This window comes from Ctenopharyngodon idella, chromosome 17, assembly GCF_019924925.1.
Source record: "Ctenopharyngodon idella isolate HZGC_01 chromosome 17, HZGC01, whole genome shotgun sequence".
In the NCBI taxonomy this organism is placed as follows: Eukaryota; Metazoa; Chordata; class Actinopteri; order Cypriniformes; family Xenocyprididae; genus Ctenopharyngodon; species Ctenopharyngodon idella.
Window position 1 is genome coordinate 29,983,462 of NC_067236.1, and position 15,749 is coordinate 29,999,210.

At 35.7% G+C, this 15,749-nt stretch overlaps 2 protein-coding genes across 2 annotated transcripts; both read left to right on the forward strand.

Annotated features, from left to right (window-relative positions):
- Positions 1 to 322: 322 nt before the first annotated feature.
- Positions 323 to 15,262, forward strand: tmem30aa (transmembrane protein 30Aa). Its single transcript, XM_051867149.1, has 11 exons — positions 323 to 786; positions 889 to 1,008; positions 3,913 to 4,020; positions 4,351 to 4,438; positions 4,875 to 5,021; positions 6,494 to 6,706; positions 7,211 to 10,350; positions 13,371 to 13,460; positions 13,595 to 13,626; positions 14,126 to 14,210; positions 15,057 to 15,262. The coding sequence occupies exons 1-7, from the start codon at positions 538 to 540 to the stop codon at positions 7,402 to 7,404; spliced, it is 1,119 nt and encodes a 372-aa protein (XP_051723109.1). The 5' UTR covers positions 323 to 537; the 3' UTR covers positions 7,405 to 10,350; positions 13,371 to 13,460; positions 13,595 to 13,626; positions 14,126 to 14,210; positions 15,057 to 15,262.
- LOC127498151 (cytochrome c oxidase subunit 7A2, mitochondrial) lies at positions 10,211 to 15,262 on the forward strand. Its single transcript, XM_051867150.1, has 4 exons — positions 10,211 to 10,350; positions 13,371 to 13,460; positions 14,126 to 14,210; positions 15,057 to 15,262. Exons 1-4 carry the CDS (start codon positions 10,333 to 10,335, stop codon positions 15,113 to 15,115), a joined length of 252 nt encoding a protein of 83 aa, XP_051723110.1. The 5' UTR covers positions 10,211 to 10,332; the 3' UTR covers positions 15,116 to 15,262.
- Positions 15,263 to 15,749: the final 487 nt, after the last annotated feature.

The window sequence follows — 15,749 nt, forward strand, 5'->3', positions numbered from 1 at the left end:
TTTAAGACCCATATAGATAGATAGATAGATAGATAGATAGATAGATAGGACCTTTTTTTAGAAGGAAATTCAGCCGATTTTGAGACCTTTTTTGGATTGTAGAATTATTTTCATGACATTAACGCATTTCCCCCGTCTCGCGATTGTAAAAAAAAAAAACTCCCTTTCTCATTATTATAATGTTAATGCTGGTTAAAACATTGTATCTGGATAAGACGATTGTTATTAATGTTTTTTAGTAATAGGAATGAGATTATTTTACGATGCAGAAGTGATACTGAGATGAGGGATGTGTTTTGATGACGTCACGATGTTACTTTCCGTCTATTGGCTGCTGTACTTCCTTGTTTACCGTGTTGTTCATGTTCAATAAGCGCTACGGGAAAAAGCATCATTGCTGTTAATGGAGCGTTTATTGTGCGATAAACACAAGTGACAGCAGCGATATAATACACACAACTGTCAATCAAGCCAACATATCTAAGGTTGTCGTGTAGTGCGCTCGCTGTCCGCTCGTCTTTATTGGATTAAAGAGCGATGATGGCGTCCAGCTATAACGCGAAGGATGAGGATGGTCACCATCCGGGATCGGTGGGTTCTGGTGGCCCGGGCTCCGTCAAGAGCAAGAAGCCCGATAATACGGCCTTTAAACAGCAGCGTCTGCCCGCCTGGCAGCCCATTCTGACCGCGGGCACCGTCCTGCCCGCCTTCTTCATGATCGGACTCATCTTCATCCCCATCGGTATCGGACTCTTCGTCACCTCTAAAAACATCAAAGAGTTTGAGGTGCGTAATGTCACCATAAGTGAAGAGTTCATTAAGGCTCGGCGGTCATGTATAGCTAATGTCGTCAGGTTTCAGAGTTGTTTTGTGTTGGTTCTGTTGTAGATCGACTACACTGGTGTTGACATGTCCAGTCCGTGTTACAACTGCGCGCAGAACTACAGCTGGAACAGCACCAGTGTGTGTACCTGTTCTGTGCCTTTCACCCTAGACCAGCCTTTCGAGGTGAATACCATCTTCATTTTTCTCATACTAGAAAGTTTTTTGCTTAGCCTTAAACACTTTCTGCATAACTTACGTTAAGTTAAAGGGATAGTTCACCCAAAAATGAGAATTACCCCATGATTTACTCACCCTTAAGCCATCCTAGGTGTATATGACATTCTTCTTTCAGACGAATATAATCAGAGTTATATTAAATAATGTCAGGGTAATCCATGCTTTATAATGGGAGTGGATGGTGCCCCAAATTCTAAAGACAGAAAAAATGCACTCATCTATTATAAAAGAAGTCCACACGGCCCTGTGGGGTTAATAAAGGCCTTCTGAAGTGAAGCAATGTGTTTGTGTAAGAAAAATATCCATATTTCAAACTTTATAAACTGTAATCTCTAACTTCCGCTAACTGTCATATGCGCGTTCACGAGAGAGTGGCGTTCCAGCTTATGACGTAGGACGCATGCGCAGCGTGAGCTCCGGTGACGAGCACGGAAGCGCAGAAAAGAGAGCAAAACAAAACGAATTAAAAGTACAAAACTAGGATTTGTTAAGAAAAATGTTGGAGGATTTCGATATAAGCCAAGAGAAGACTTTGTTTTTTGCCCAGCCATATTTGTTTGAACCGGAGTATACCGACCAGGAACTCCGGGAGATGGAGGAGGCTGCAGCAGCAAAAACTTAGAATTGGAGGAATCCGAAAAGCACAGTAATCCGATGGTGATATAGAAATTCAAATAAAGCAGTAATCCGATCAGTGCAGCAAAACATACAAACAAACAATCCAGGTTTGAAGCGGCAGCCAGTCACGCACAGCGCTCTGCAACTCCCTTTGATATTGGCGCACGTAATTTCAAGACTTTAGCTTTGTTGAAGCAACCTGGATATTCACAAGAAATCAGCATTTTAACACTAATAAAATGTAGAGTATAGCTCAAATAATTCGCTTCTTCACGTAGATTTCCTTTGCTGTACACAACTTGTTTCTCGCTAGACTAGCATATTCTCACCGGAGCAAAAAATAAAAATAAAAAAATTCTCACCGGAGCTCACGCTGCACATGTGTCTTACGTCACAAGCTGGAACGCCACTCTCTCGTGAACGCGCGTACGACAGCTAGCGGAAGTTAGAGATTACAGTTTATAAAGTTTGAAATATGGATATTTTTCTTACACAAACAAATTGCTTCGCTTCAGAAGGCCTTTATTAACCCCCCGGGGCCGTGTGGACTTCTTTTATAATGGATGAGTGCATTTTTTCTGTCTTTAGAATTTGGGGCACCATCCACTCCCATTATAAAGCATGGATTACCCCGGACATTATTTAATATAACTCAGATTATATTCGTCTGAAAGAAGAATGTCATATACACCTAGGATGGCTTGAGGGTGAGTAAATCATGGGGTAATTTTCATTTTTGGGTGAACTAACCCTTTAAGATCATATCCCTGTAGAAGCTTGTGTCCACCACGGAATAAAAAAGAAAAAAGTTTTTGCTCATTTTATCTCACAATTCTATTTTTTTCTTTCTTACAATTACGATTTTATTAACTTTTGATTCTGCAAGGTATAAACTCAGAATTGTGAGATGTTAACTTTCAGTTGCGAGATTTAAACTCAGAATTATGAGGAAAAAAGTCAGAATTGTACGATGTAAACACGCAATTGTTAATTTATAACTTATAATTCTCAGGAAAAAACGTCAGAATTGGGAGATGTAATGTAAAGTGGCAATTACGTGTTTATAACTTGTAATTTGAATCAAGATATAAACTCTAGGGATGTACCAATATGAAAAATTTGGCCGATAACTGATAATTCTTTATATCTGAAAGCCGATAACTGTTATATTGGCCGATAAATCTAAACCTAAATCCAAAATTTTATATATTTTTTGAAAGCCTGATTACAAAAACTGAAGTCTCACCATTAAAATCCATGTCCCATGCACTTCAACATAAATCATACATATACAGTACAGTAGCCTAGTTTGAACCAGTGTAAGTTTTAAAATTAATTTTACACTCTTATGGCCAACTTTCTTTATAAAATAAATCTATTGCCCTACAAATAAATTAAATAATGCCTAAATAATGCAAACAATTATTAGACAACATCACTTATGTATAAAGAATCAAAATGGACATGCTATGGATAAATATAATGGAATAGTCTCCATACAGACAATAATGAAATGATTTGAATTAAACCATATTGTTGATGAAAATGATACAAGAAAAATAAAAGTTCTAGTTATTGTTAATAATTCATCAATGTTTGTTAAAAAGAAACATCTAAAATTAATATTACTGTTTCAAATAACAATGTTCTCTTTATGCCGCAGCATTTATACTTCCACCACTGTGCTTTACAGTTAGGATAAGGTTCCTATTTTTTGTAATGAATTGTGTGGTTTTTGTTTGTCATGTAAACTTGTACTACCATTTAAAAATTTGGGGTGGGTAATATTTTTAAAAGTAGTCTCTCATGCTCACCAAGGCTGCATTTGTTTTAAAATATTATTAGAAAATATTTTATTTGATATATAAAACCAAATTAAATTTGCCGCATACCTAAAGTCCATACTGTTGGAACAGAGGCAGTTATAGTTGGATATATTTATCTGTAGGTCCATTAAGTTGCATTATTTACTTACTCTGAACTGTTTAGTGGTGAAATAAATCGCCTAAAGTGGCATTAGTTCTCATGTATTATGCATTTAGATTGATCGTACCTTTGAATAGTTTAAAATAGAATAGTTTCCCGCTCATAAAACAACAGGTTTCAGATCAATTATGTATAAACTGCCTGTGAACGTTTGTCTATAAATAACATTAAAATAGCCCCAGGACAAAAGAGTTTGTGGTTTGTCACTGGATGTTTTTTTATCCTCTGACATCTTTTCTTTTGTAGAGTAATGTTTTCATGTACTATGGACTCTCCAACTTCTATCAAAACCATAGACGTTATGTCAAGTCAAGAGACGACAGTCAGCTGAACGGAGATAAAAGCTCTTTACTGGTAAGTGGTTCAAGGTAATGCCTTTCAGTATCTTTTTGATGACTGACTAAAACATGAGTAAAGTATTTCCTGGCATTTAGTTTTAAATACACTTAGTTTTGTTGTGCATAAACATACAGTTCTGCTGAAATATGCTTTTTATGAAAGGTCCGATATGTAATGTCTTTATTTGCTTTTAGTTTCAATTTTAATTTTTTTCCTTGAGCCTTAATGCCAGTCATGACAAGCGTATGGCTAATAATTTGTGAGAAACTGTCATGGAATGAAAGCACAGTATGTTCAAATTTCAAGACATTGTTTTTAAGTGTTCATTTGTTCATTGTTCTGCAGAGCCCAAGTAAAGAGTGTGAACCGTATCGAACAAGCGAGAAGAAGCCCATTGCTCCCTGCGGTGCCATTGCTAACAGTCTCTTCAATGGTAAGGCAAATATGTGCGAGTTCAGTGACAAGCTTGTGGCTTAAACAAACAAGCTGGTGTTTATTTTTTAAACCTGAATACTAAAGTACTGATAACACAAATTATGCACTGTGTACAAATGTGCAAACTTTCAAAGTGTTGATATTAAAAAGATATTTTGCCAGAGATTTGATATGTATTGCATTTTATTTTTAAATTAATAAATTTTGCATTTTATGCATATCGGCTCTTAATGCCCATGATGCTGATTTATGTTTGAAATATTTTGGTCTAAATATTTGATCTGTGCATTAAGTCTTGCAGTGTAAATGCAGCCTTGCACCATGTGAATATGTGAATATGAGCATCAAAATAAATCTTCACTGCTTGCACAAGCTGTGTGAAACAGACCTAAGATCTTTCTGACTGCTTTCTTTAATTTATTTCATATTTGTAGATACTTTGGAGCTGTTTTACATCCATCCAAACGGAAGCAGAATAGCTATTAATCTGGTAAAGACGGGCATTGCTTGGTGGACTGACAAGCATGTGAAGTTCAGAAACCCAGGAGGAAGCAACAACAACCTCTCCGTTGTGTTCCAAGGTACATAAAGCATAACCCTTTAAAGCCTGCAATCTAATCAACTTGAAAACCTGTTGTACACAATCTACTACATGCCTTATATCATCTGATTGATAGTTTATACTTTTTTAGCAAGTAAAAGGTCTTTTAGTATAATTGTACAAACGCCCCCCTTCAGCCTTTGGTTCATGCGTCTTTTTGCCATGAAATCTTTACTGATTTTTATGAAGTAAACGTAAGAATAACGTTTATATTCTTTGTAATATGAGCACTGTATACTACAGAAGAATGGGGAAAAACATTACAGTGATCAGGATGACATGATTATAACCAGGGTCTAAAACTAACTTTTTTCCACACCTGCCAGTGGCCGGTGACTGAAAATGTACTGGCCATAAATGTTTTTTACTGGCCATGAAACAAAAACAGGCAGTTATGACACCAAAATTTTAGATACCAGTGAAAATTCACAATTCTCTATTCCAATTTCGATACCACAGCTATAACTACTAGGCTAACTAATATCAATTTAAAACATTATTAGAGACAAGTAAACAGTCAGTAATAAAATAAGAACAAATAATCAAATTACAAGCAGTAGCACAAATAAATACAATGTAACAAAGATACAAATGAATAAACAGTGCTTTTCATGTTTTTCAGGTAGGTCTGACAGTGGTTTTCAGGTACAGAAATTTAATAAAGTAAGCAAATGTAAAATAACACTGCATAGACTTCACTGTATAAATTAAACATCCGTATGAATTAATCCTTATTAAAGTTACAAAAGTTATTCAGTCAAGAGCCATTTTTTTTTCTTTCTTTGTCTTTTAATAATAATAATAATAATAATACATTTTATTTATAATGTGCTTTTCTCACACCTAAAGCGCTAACAGACAAGTAAAACACAAATAATACAGTAAATAATACAATATACAACAACAATATAAAACAAATCAAGTATTTTGATTAACATTAAAAACACAGACAGCAGCAGGAATATTAGGCTGCTGTCACTTTAAGAGTGAATGCACGGATCTCTTATACTGATACTGTTACTTTAGACGTGAAAGAGAGTTCAGTTTAGTATTCACGCTCTTTAAGACACTGCATTTTTGTGAGTAATGAAATGAGCTCCCATTTGCGTTTAAATATTTAAATTGTCAAGGCTTAAACTTTCGTGACGATGCAGCGCTGGCTCATCAACTGTCCTGAGCGTCGTTCACATTCGCTCACGTTCATGCATGGTTAGAATACATAAAAATGTTACTGGCCAACTGCCAATTGACACTGTTTCATATACTTGCTAATATCAATTTCTACTCGTATTTGGAGCTTGGCGAGTGTTAATTTTAGGCCCTGATTATAACTCTACATCAGTGAATGTTTTTGGTACAAAGTTACTGCATTTTAAAATAGCCTATCTCTGCGTTTTTAAAGTTTCACTGTCACTGTGTATTATTGCTAACCAGCGTTATTTGTCATCACAGATACAAGCAAACCCGTAAACTGGCGCAAAGCCGTTTATGAGCTGGACCCGACTGATTCTGAGAACAACGGTTTCATCAATGAGGATTTCATTGTGTGGATGAGAACCGCTGCTCTCCCCACCTTTAGAAAACTGTACCGCATCATTCAGAAGAAGAAGGACAACCTGACCCCAACATTACCGCCTGGAAACTACAGTCTGGAAGTCATCTACAGTATCCTTCAGAATTTTGGAATGCTTTACCCAAATAAAAATGCCCAAGGTTGCTGTATTTTATTCAAGCTATTGCACCCTATAAAAACAGCTTTCTGTCAAATTAATAAATCATCAGATCGATGATGTAATAGATGGGTGTGGCTCTGGAGATCGTGGAAATCTTTTCCAGTTCATTTCTTCTGTTCAGTCTGTCGAGGTCAGATGTGAGTAAAAACATGAGAAATCTTTAGCTATACAGTAGCTTTACAGTATAAATGAAGTTGTAATTGTAATTGTGGCCAGCACATATTCATCTAAGCACCATTCTCAGCAGTGTGGGCGGCGTTGAGATGTTCACTAACAGTAAACCGCTGTTCGGGTATTTCAAACTTCTTTTTAACCCAAAGCGAAGAATGAAAAAGAAAAACTTTGCAGTGAGTATATCAGGGCCTTTAAAGTGTCTTCTGAATGTGAGCAAATGTATGTTGAAATACGATAACATTCTTTAATAATGTGAACTCAGATTACCCAGTGCGCAGCTTTGACGGCCGCAAGCGTATGATCCTCAGCACCATCTCCTGGATGGGAGGGAAGAACCCTTTCCTGGGCATTGCCTACATCACAGTGGGATCCGTGTGTTTCTTCTTGGGAGTCGTCCTACTGATCATCCACCATAAATACGGAAACCGCAACAACAATGCTGACATTCCTAATTAAATGTGAGTCAGCAGACGGCGGTCTGTACACTGAAACAAGATGGCGTGAGTTATCTGTCATATCTCATGCATGAAGATGCACCTGTACACACTGGTGGCCAGAAGGACTGCTTGCAAAATTATTGTGTATGCACTGGCAGTTTTTAATGATCTGTTTTAAGCATTTCTTTCATCCACACCAAAGCTTTATATTGGAATATGAACAGTATCTTGATTGTTTTTGACACAGTTGATCTTTCTACATTAAGTATTTTGTGGCGAGGACAGTATGACGGCACTATGGAGTAACTGAATGATGTGTAGTCATACAGTAGGACTGTATTTGAGTGAATCCCACACAAAAATGTCCAGGTCATATTTTGCCTAAAAATCAAGCGAAAAGGGAAAAAAACAAAACAAAACAAAGAAGCACTTTGTATTAGTGTTGTTGGTACTGAAATTTAAAATCTGTGACGATATCAACATTTCCCTCTAGCATTTTGAGCGCTGTTGAATGGATTCTTAAATACCTCTGATTGGCCATTGTGTTCACGTGCTCAACATATGTCTCTTATTGGCCATTGTGTTCACGCGCTCAACAGATATGTCTCTGATTGGCCATTGTGTTCACTCACTCAACATATGTTTCTGATTGGCCATTGTGATCACGTGCTCAACATATATGTCTCTGATTGGCCATTGTGTTCACACGCTCAACATATATGTCTCTGATTGGCCATTGTGTTCGCGCGCTCAACATATATGTCTGTGATTGGCCATTGTGTTAACACGCTCAACATATGTCTCTGATTGGCAACTGTGATCACGCGCTCAACATATGTTTCTGATTAGCCATTGTGATCACGTGCTCAACATATATGTCTCTGATTGGCCATTGTGTTCACGCACTCAACATATATGTCTCTGATTGGCCATTGTGTTCACGCGCTCAACATATATGTCTCTGATTGGCCATTGTGTTCACGCGCTCAACATATATGTCTCTGATTGGCCATTGTGTTCACGCGCTCAACATATATGTCTCTGATTGGCCATTGTGTTCACGCGCTCAACATATATGTTTCTGATTGGCCATTGTGATCACGTGCTCAACATATATTTCTCTGATTGGCCATTGTGTTCATGCGCTCAACATATATGTTTCTGATTAGCCATTGTGATCACATGCTCAACATATATGTCTGTGATTGGCTACAATGATCAACACACGGGAGGGTCTGAAAGCAGGCGTCTATCAGCGAATCCGTCTATCAGCGGATATATTAGGGATCCGCTGATAGACACCTGCTTTCAAACGCTCCCGTGTGTATCTGTGTAAGCGCTCGGTGAAGAGCGTCAAAGATGTCTATTTACAACATGTTTTTGAAGCGTTGATCAGTGGAGCCAGTCACAGACATATCTGTTGAGCGCGTGAACACAGTGGCCAATCAGAGGTGTTTAAGAATCCGCTCAACAGCGCTCAAAATGCTAGAGGGAAATGCTGGTATCGTCATATTTTTAAAATTTCAGCACCGACTTGGTACTGAAGTCTGTACTTTTGACAACACTACTTTATATTGATAGTTTTCATGAGCACATTTTCCCCTAAAAATTCACCTTGACATTGTACTTCTTAGTTTGTTTGTAATTCTTATGTCATTATTTTAATTATATTGTCTTTTACGATTAATATCATTAAACTACAGGTAAATACTACATATTCTACCATAGTGTATTAATTATTATTTATTTATTTTTGCATTATAATAAGAATTTGGGGAATTGTGCTTATTTGTCATGAACATACTGCATTGTTACAGAGCAACAAAAAAAAATCTGTGGGCCTAAAAACATTAATTTTTTTTCTTTTGATTTTGAGGTGAAATATGACTGATCTTGACTGGCTTTGTGAGATTCACCCATTTGGGTATTAATGCTGATGGTATGGTACAATCACATCAGTCATGGATTTTAATCAGTGATTTTTATAAGAATGCAATATTCCTGATAAGACAGTTTGTCATGCAAATCAGCAAGGACTGTTGTACTGTATTATTTGAAATGCTAAACTGTGAGCGTCTAGATATGCTTAAAGCTAATGTGTACATTTTGTTTTAGTTTCCTCTTTGAAAAGCTTGTTCTGTGCAATGTGTATTTAAAAAGGATATGTGTGTGTTTAGCAACTGTTACGAAATCCTTTATCCTACTCAGTTCTGTGTGTCTGTTGTTGGGCCAAAGCCATGTCATTTACTTAAAAGAGTTGTGTGATAATAAACGACAAAAGCATGAGAGATGTGCTGTGGTGCTTTAGGACTTAACGCCTGCCTTGGTCCTGTAAGCGAAGTGTACAAATGTGCAGTGCTGGGTAGTAACTGATTACATGTCATTTGGATTATGTAACCAGATTCCAAAAATTAAGTACTTGCAATTAGATTAAGAGTATTTTAAAACATAATATAATCAGACTACAGCTACTTTTTTATTAATTGCATGATTATGTTATTCACACAATGGCAGTAAATCATTCATAATTTATTGATTCTCACAAATTCTTTTTCATGTTTTAAATTTTCCTTTCTAAAAAAGCATATCGCTTGTATACATTCAGAAAGTCTTCTAGTTTTGTGAAATTGTACATACAGACCAGCCACTAGTCAGGTGGATATAATTACAGGGAAAATTGAGAGGCCACAAAGCATCTGACCACAGGTTTTACAGAAATAATTTCACTTTTAAGGTTCTCGAGCCATTTACTTGAAACGGACAGTCCGAACGAACCGATTCGCTAGAAAGAACCGGACCTCCCTACTATCCTGTCCAGAAGGTGGCAGTAACGCGCCTGTCTCTGCTTATTCTGCGTCAGACTTGAGCAGAAGAAGGAAGTGACATTTTCAAGTGTCCTTGTGCTGGTGCGGCTTCCTGAACGTTGCGATCTGAAGGAGAAATCATCATGTTTAGGCACTTAAGGGTGAGATTTAAGATCTTTATGTCAGTTGTCATTGCATTTATCTGGCGAAAGCGATTGAATATCTTTTCATAACACAGCTTGATTAGATTTGTCCAGAATTAGAAACACCGTTAGCATAGTAGCAGCTCTCATGACCTCCTGCTCAGTATATTTTTGTATATAAGTATTTTTTGTTTATTTTAATTTATAAACAAAATAACTTTGTAATAAATATAAAAATACTGTATTAGTACATTGATATGTAAATTTATGCAATTAGTTTCACCAATCTCTCTCAAGCTCGATAAATTGTTTTTAACATTTCCTGGAGAGAATTACACTGTTGACGTTTATTGTCGTTATTAAATAATTATGTACGTGATATTTGTTTTTGATATATATATATATATATATATATATATATATATATATATATATATATATAATTTAATATTATATTATATTATTATTATTTCCCCCCCACATTCATTGCTTTTATTTTTAAATAATTTTGTTATAATTATTTAAATACATGCTCTATATTTGGAAAATAGCATGAGGTCACAATGTAAAATCCCAAAGTGTTTAAAAAGGCACCAAATTAAAAAATATACATTTAGGCAGAGATCTGTAAAATATCAAACAATACAAAAAGTAAGTCTTGAATTATATTTTCCATAAAAATGCCTATCAAAGTTGCGTCAACTCCGTCAGGGTTTTTTTTATAATTCTTAATAAATCAGGCAATGTAATGGTCATCTTTAACTCTGAGGACCCTTTCCTATTTCCTGCTCATTGCGGATCTCACAGTAGGACACATAGTCCTGGAAGTTTTACATAAATATATATATATATATATATTTTTTTTTTTAATATATTTTATACAAATAATGTTGAAGTCTCTGCGGTCACAGCTTTAACATGTCAACTCCGTCATCCCGGTGTAATAGTTTCTGTAAATAGTTGTGGGATAAATCTTGGCATTTTTGATATGTTTATTAAGGCAGCTACAACTGAGAAACAAAACAAAATTGCTCCACTGTACAACATGTGGTTAAGGTGGGAAAAAATTCAATTTTGTCAACTCCGTCAGACGTCAACTCCGTCAGGTTTTATGTATGATGGTTCACAAGTGCTTTTAAAAAGACTATATAATGTGATTTTATATATATATATATATATATGTTTAATATTAAAAAGGAGGGTAGAGAATTAAGGAATTTAGGAACTGAATTGTTCATAGTAACCCTTACCAAAGAACTTGCACTGACAAGAAGTGAAAGCCAATAGAACGTTCCATTGCAACACCGGCACCCAGCAGCAGCCCTGTGCTTTCGCCATTTTGTGGTGAAAGCGACTCGGCAGTCCACTAGTTTCTATGGCAATGTCAGCTGCTTTGTTTAAAAAAAAAAAAAAAAAAAAAAGTACATTAAAGCTGAAATCCAACCTGAATGATGACAACACAGAATAACATACAATCACTAGTGATCATCAAATCCTTTTAACAGTTTATTTTACACACTTTGTGTTTAAGTTGATTCCACTTTTTTTCACAAAACCTTTGCTCTCAAGAAACCCAGTCAGTTTGGGTTAAAATTCTTTGTATTAGCATTATAAACACTGAATTAACACCAGCATATGAAATTAAATGAAGGACATGCATCAGAAAAATTGGGGATGTTGGACAATAAATATATAACAGAATATAACAGCTTGACAGTAAACTGTGTTTGCAGTGTTGTCTTATATTAATGTCCGTTAAAGCAAGACTATGTAAACAAAAAAAAAAACACAGACACTGTGTCCAAAAGTGGCAATTATGGGATAACAGACACAGCAATGCATCATGTTCTATAAGATCATTATGTTTGTAGCGTGATCCAGGGGATTAAAATGTACAATATATATTTCAGACCTATGGAGTAATTTACTACTATTACTCCACTAGGTTGCATAAAATGGAAATACTAGGCTAGGCTAACTACATTACCTCAGATGTGCAATAGTTGGATTCCACAACTGATCCCGTAAAACATATATAGGCTAAGACAATACATTTACTGTAGGTGTCATAAAATTTACTGAATTTGAGAATTTTCTGTTGGGTTTCTGATTTGGCTGAGAGATTTGCAGATTTTGGCTGTGTAAGATGTAATGGATTGTGTTGCCCAGTTGGCATTTTCACCCCAAAATGGCTGCCTTGGCTGTTACCCAAAAAGCATCAGAGTTTCGCCTCTTGGGTTCTATACTCTTTGCCCTAACCCAAGGGGGAAAAAAAAAAAAAAAATAGAGAATTAATTTGTTTTTCCCCACTTAGCTCCTTTATTGAACACCATTATTACATAATTGAAGACTTTACACTGTTGTTGGATAGATCACATTAAAATATGATGAATAAATGTACATTTTTAGGAAAAAAAAAAAACATTTTCAGAAAAACCTGTTCCCTTACATGGTTCATTAGCTGAGACCTTTGTCTACAAATATATCAGTTTAAAAATAATATATTATTAAATAATAAAAACTAACTTCTAAAACATGTTTTGTCCCTTATCTCAAGAATCTGTGATCTATATTAAATCAGCTCATAGAGGTCCAATGTAAGCAGATGAACAGAGGTTTTAGTGCACAGAAGTGTTTCAGTTTTTCTCTCATTTATGGAAGCTTTCCGCCATGTAATAATAAAAATAAAAAAAGTAATTGCGACTTTTTAATCTCACTTTTTGGCTTTATTTCTCAGAATTGAGAGTTTACATTTCGTGATTGTTTTTTCCCCTGAATTTTGTTGAGGAATTCTGAGGGAAAAGGTCCCTAAAAAAATGTTTATGGATATAAATGTTATAGATTACGTTTTTTTTTTTTTCTTCAGAATTGTGAGACTAACTTGGAATTGCAAGGAAAATAAGTCCGAATTGTGAAATATAAAGTGTTTTTTTTTTTTTTTTTTTTTTTATTCCGTGGTGGAAACAAGCTTCTACACTTTTGATAGTTTTAGCCTGCACATGAAATCCATTCAAATAATAAGCATTGTTGTTTTCCAGACCCTCCAGCAGGTCTCCAGGCGGACCATATCCAGTAGCGCACCCAGACAGCTGGAGAATAAAGTCCCGGGCAAGCAGAAGTTGTTTCAGGTTAGTTTTGATCTAATCCAACTAGACATTTAGTCAAATCCTAAGATTTCACAGGTTTAGTTATTACGTCTATTTATTCGTCATTGGCACTCGCTAATGGTAATGTACAAGTTAAGACTGTAATTTGTTCCCAGGTTCTGGACTGATATTGTGGATGAACAGATAAGTACGAAATGATTCGCTAGTAGGGTTCACTTGTATAGTAGGCTGTATTACTAATCATTGCATGTATCATAATACTGAAATAGTATGAAGTGTCAAATTAAACAAGTAGTGTAAAGCTTCACTTATTCTATAACTGCGATTTCACTGGCTTTGATGCTGGCACATTCTGCTTATGGCAGTCTGGCGCTAAATTGAGGGTGGCTGTTGTTACATTATGCTGTTGTTTTATAATTCTTAAGAATAAAAATCTTTTCTTTAAATTGTTGCTATCTGAGATCGATCTTGTTCAGTTTGTGTTGGTGGTCTCGCCTACAGAAGTAAAATTGACCTTGATAATACTTGTATTAAAGGAGATCTGTAGCATTGTTCTTAATTCCTGTAGTGCAAATGTAGAATTTGGCTTTTCTTCTTTAAACTGTTTTTATGCTTGACACTTGTGGCCTCCCTAAAAGTAAGTGTTGAAGTGTCAAATGCTAATATGCCATTTCTGCTTCTTTCAGGAAGACAATGGCATGCCGGTTCATTTGAAGGGAGGCGTTAAAGATGCTCTCTTGTATAGGGCGACAATGGCCCTCACTGTCTTTGGTAAGCTATTAATATTTGGCTTGTCATTTTGCCACTCATTTATGTTATTTATGCTTTATCTGGAATCCAGTTCACATGGGAAGAAGTCATAATGAAGGCATACAGCATTAACAGATTAACCTTTTAGAAAATAATCAAATTGATTTACACAAAGTGCTATACATTAATGTAACAAAGTGGTTTACTGGTAAAATGGAAGAAAAATTGTGTAATTATCTTTAAAAAATAATGTTTTAATAATGTTTTAATGTTTTTGTGGGTCCTTCCATACAACTACAGTGATCATGACTGCTGTCATGCTTCAAAAAGAAACCACATAAAAGTAGCTCTTGCATGTTGCGCTATATTCCAGATCATGTGATCTGAAGAAATATGTAAGGGATAATCCACGGCTAGCTGTGCATTAAAGAATTTTAATGCAGGACATGGAGAAAAAGAACCATCTGACATGAAGCAGAGTGCATTCAAATGGTTTAATGCACAGCTAGCAGTGGATTATTCCACTTATACCATGGTCATTTGCCAGCATTGACAACTTAAAGCTGCTATTGATGTTTGATGTATTTTAGGGTTTTTTAAATATTTATTTATTTAAGATGAGCTGTTCTGCTAGTTCATATAGTTAGCATTCTGATTTGTGTATATGATCGAGAAACATATGATCAAACTGTGTAAGTATTTCTGAATGTAACCACAGCAGTTGCTTTTACAGTTCAATGTCTTCCATCAAGGGTTGTTCAGGACACTGCCATATTGTTTTGTACTTTGTACTCTTTCCAGTGTACAAAATGAACTGAATAACTTATTCTTTCCCTCTATAAACAACAACTCCTCTTCTCTCCTCAGGGTGCGGTTATGTGGTGTATGCACTGGTCAGCGCAGCACTGCCCAAGAAGAAGGATTGAACATGCCTCTCTATTCATGTGTCGGAGTTGTAAAGATTATTAATCCTCAGAATTATAAGCCTTGTCATTTATTTTGAATACATTGGATTAATATTTATTGATTGCACTATAAAGCGCAATCATTATGTAATAAAACGTTCCACTGTACTGACAGTCTGTGTGTTTTAATTTCTCCTCTCAACCATAGTTTCACTACATTTCATTATATTTAAAGTATGATAAAGCGGAAGTAACGGCATATCTTTTCTTCTGTATTGTGACGTATATCCAAGTGTAACGGATTATCGAATAAGAAAAAATGTAGGGCAGAGATTTGGTTCTATGAATCGGCTGTTGAGATGTGAACGTGGCTCTTAAAAGTGGAGGCAGATGAAGGTGAGCTTGCAGGGGCGGAGTTTAACCGGATTAAATGATTGGAGGAGTCCTGCATACATCACCAGAGAGGAGTCAATGAAAGATCCATTGACATTTTGAGGTAAAAAATAAAAATGAAACCCATACATGGATTATTTTGTTTACAATAAGATCTATTACATGCATTTAGAAAATAGGTTTTAACCCTTTATGCATAGAGGTCATTTCAGGGGACAGCTATTTAACCAAGATGGCCGGTGGCCAGTTAGAAATGTCAAGT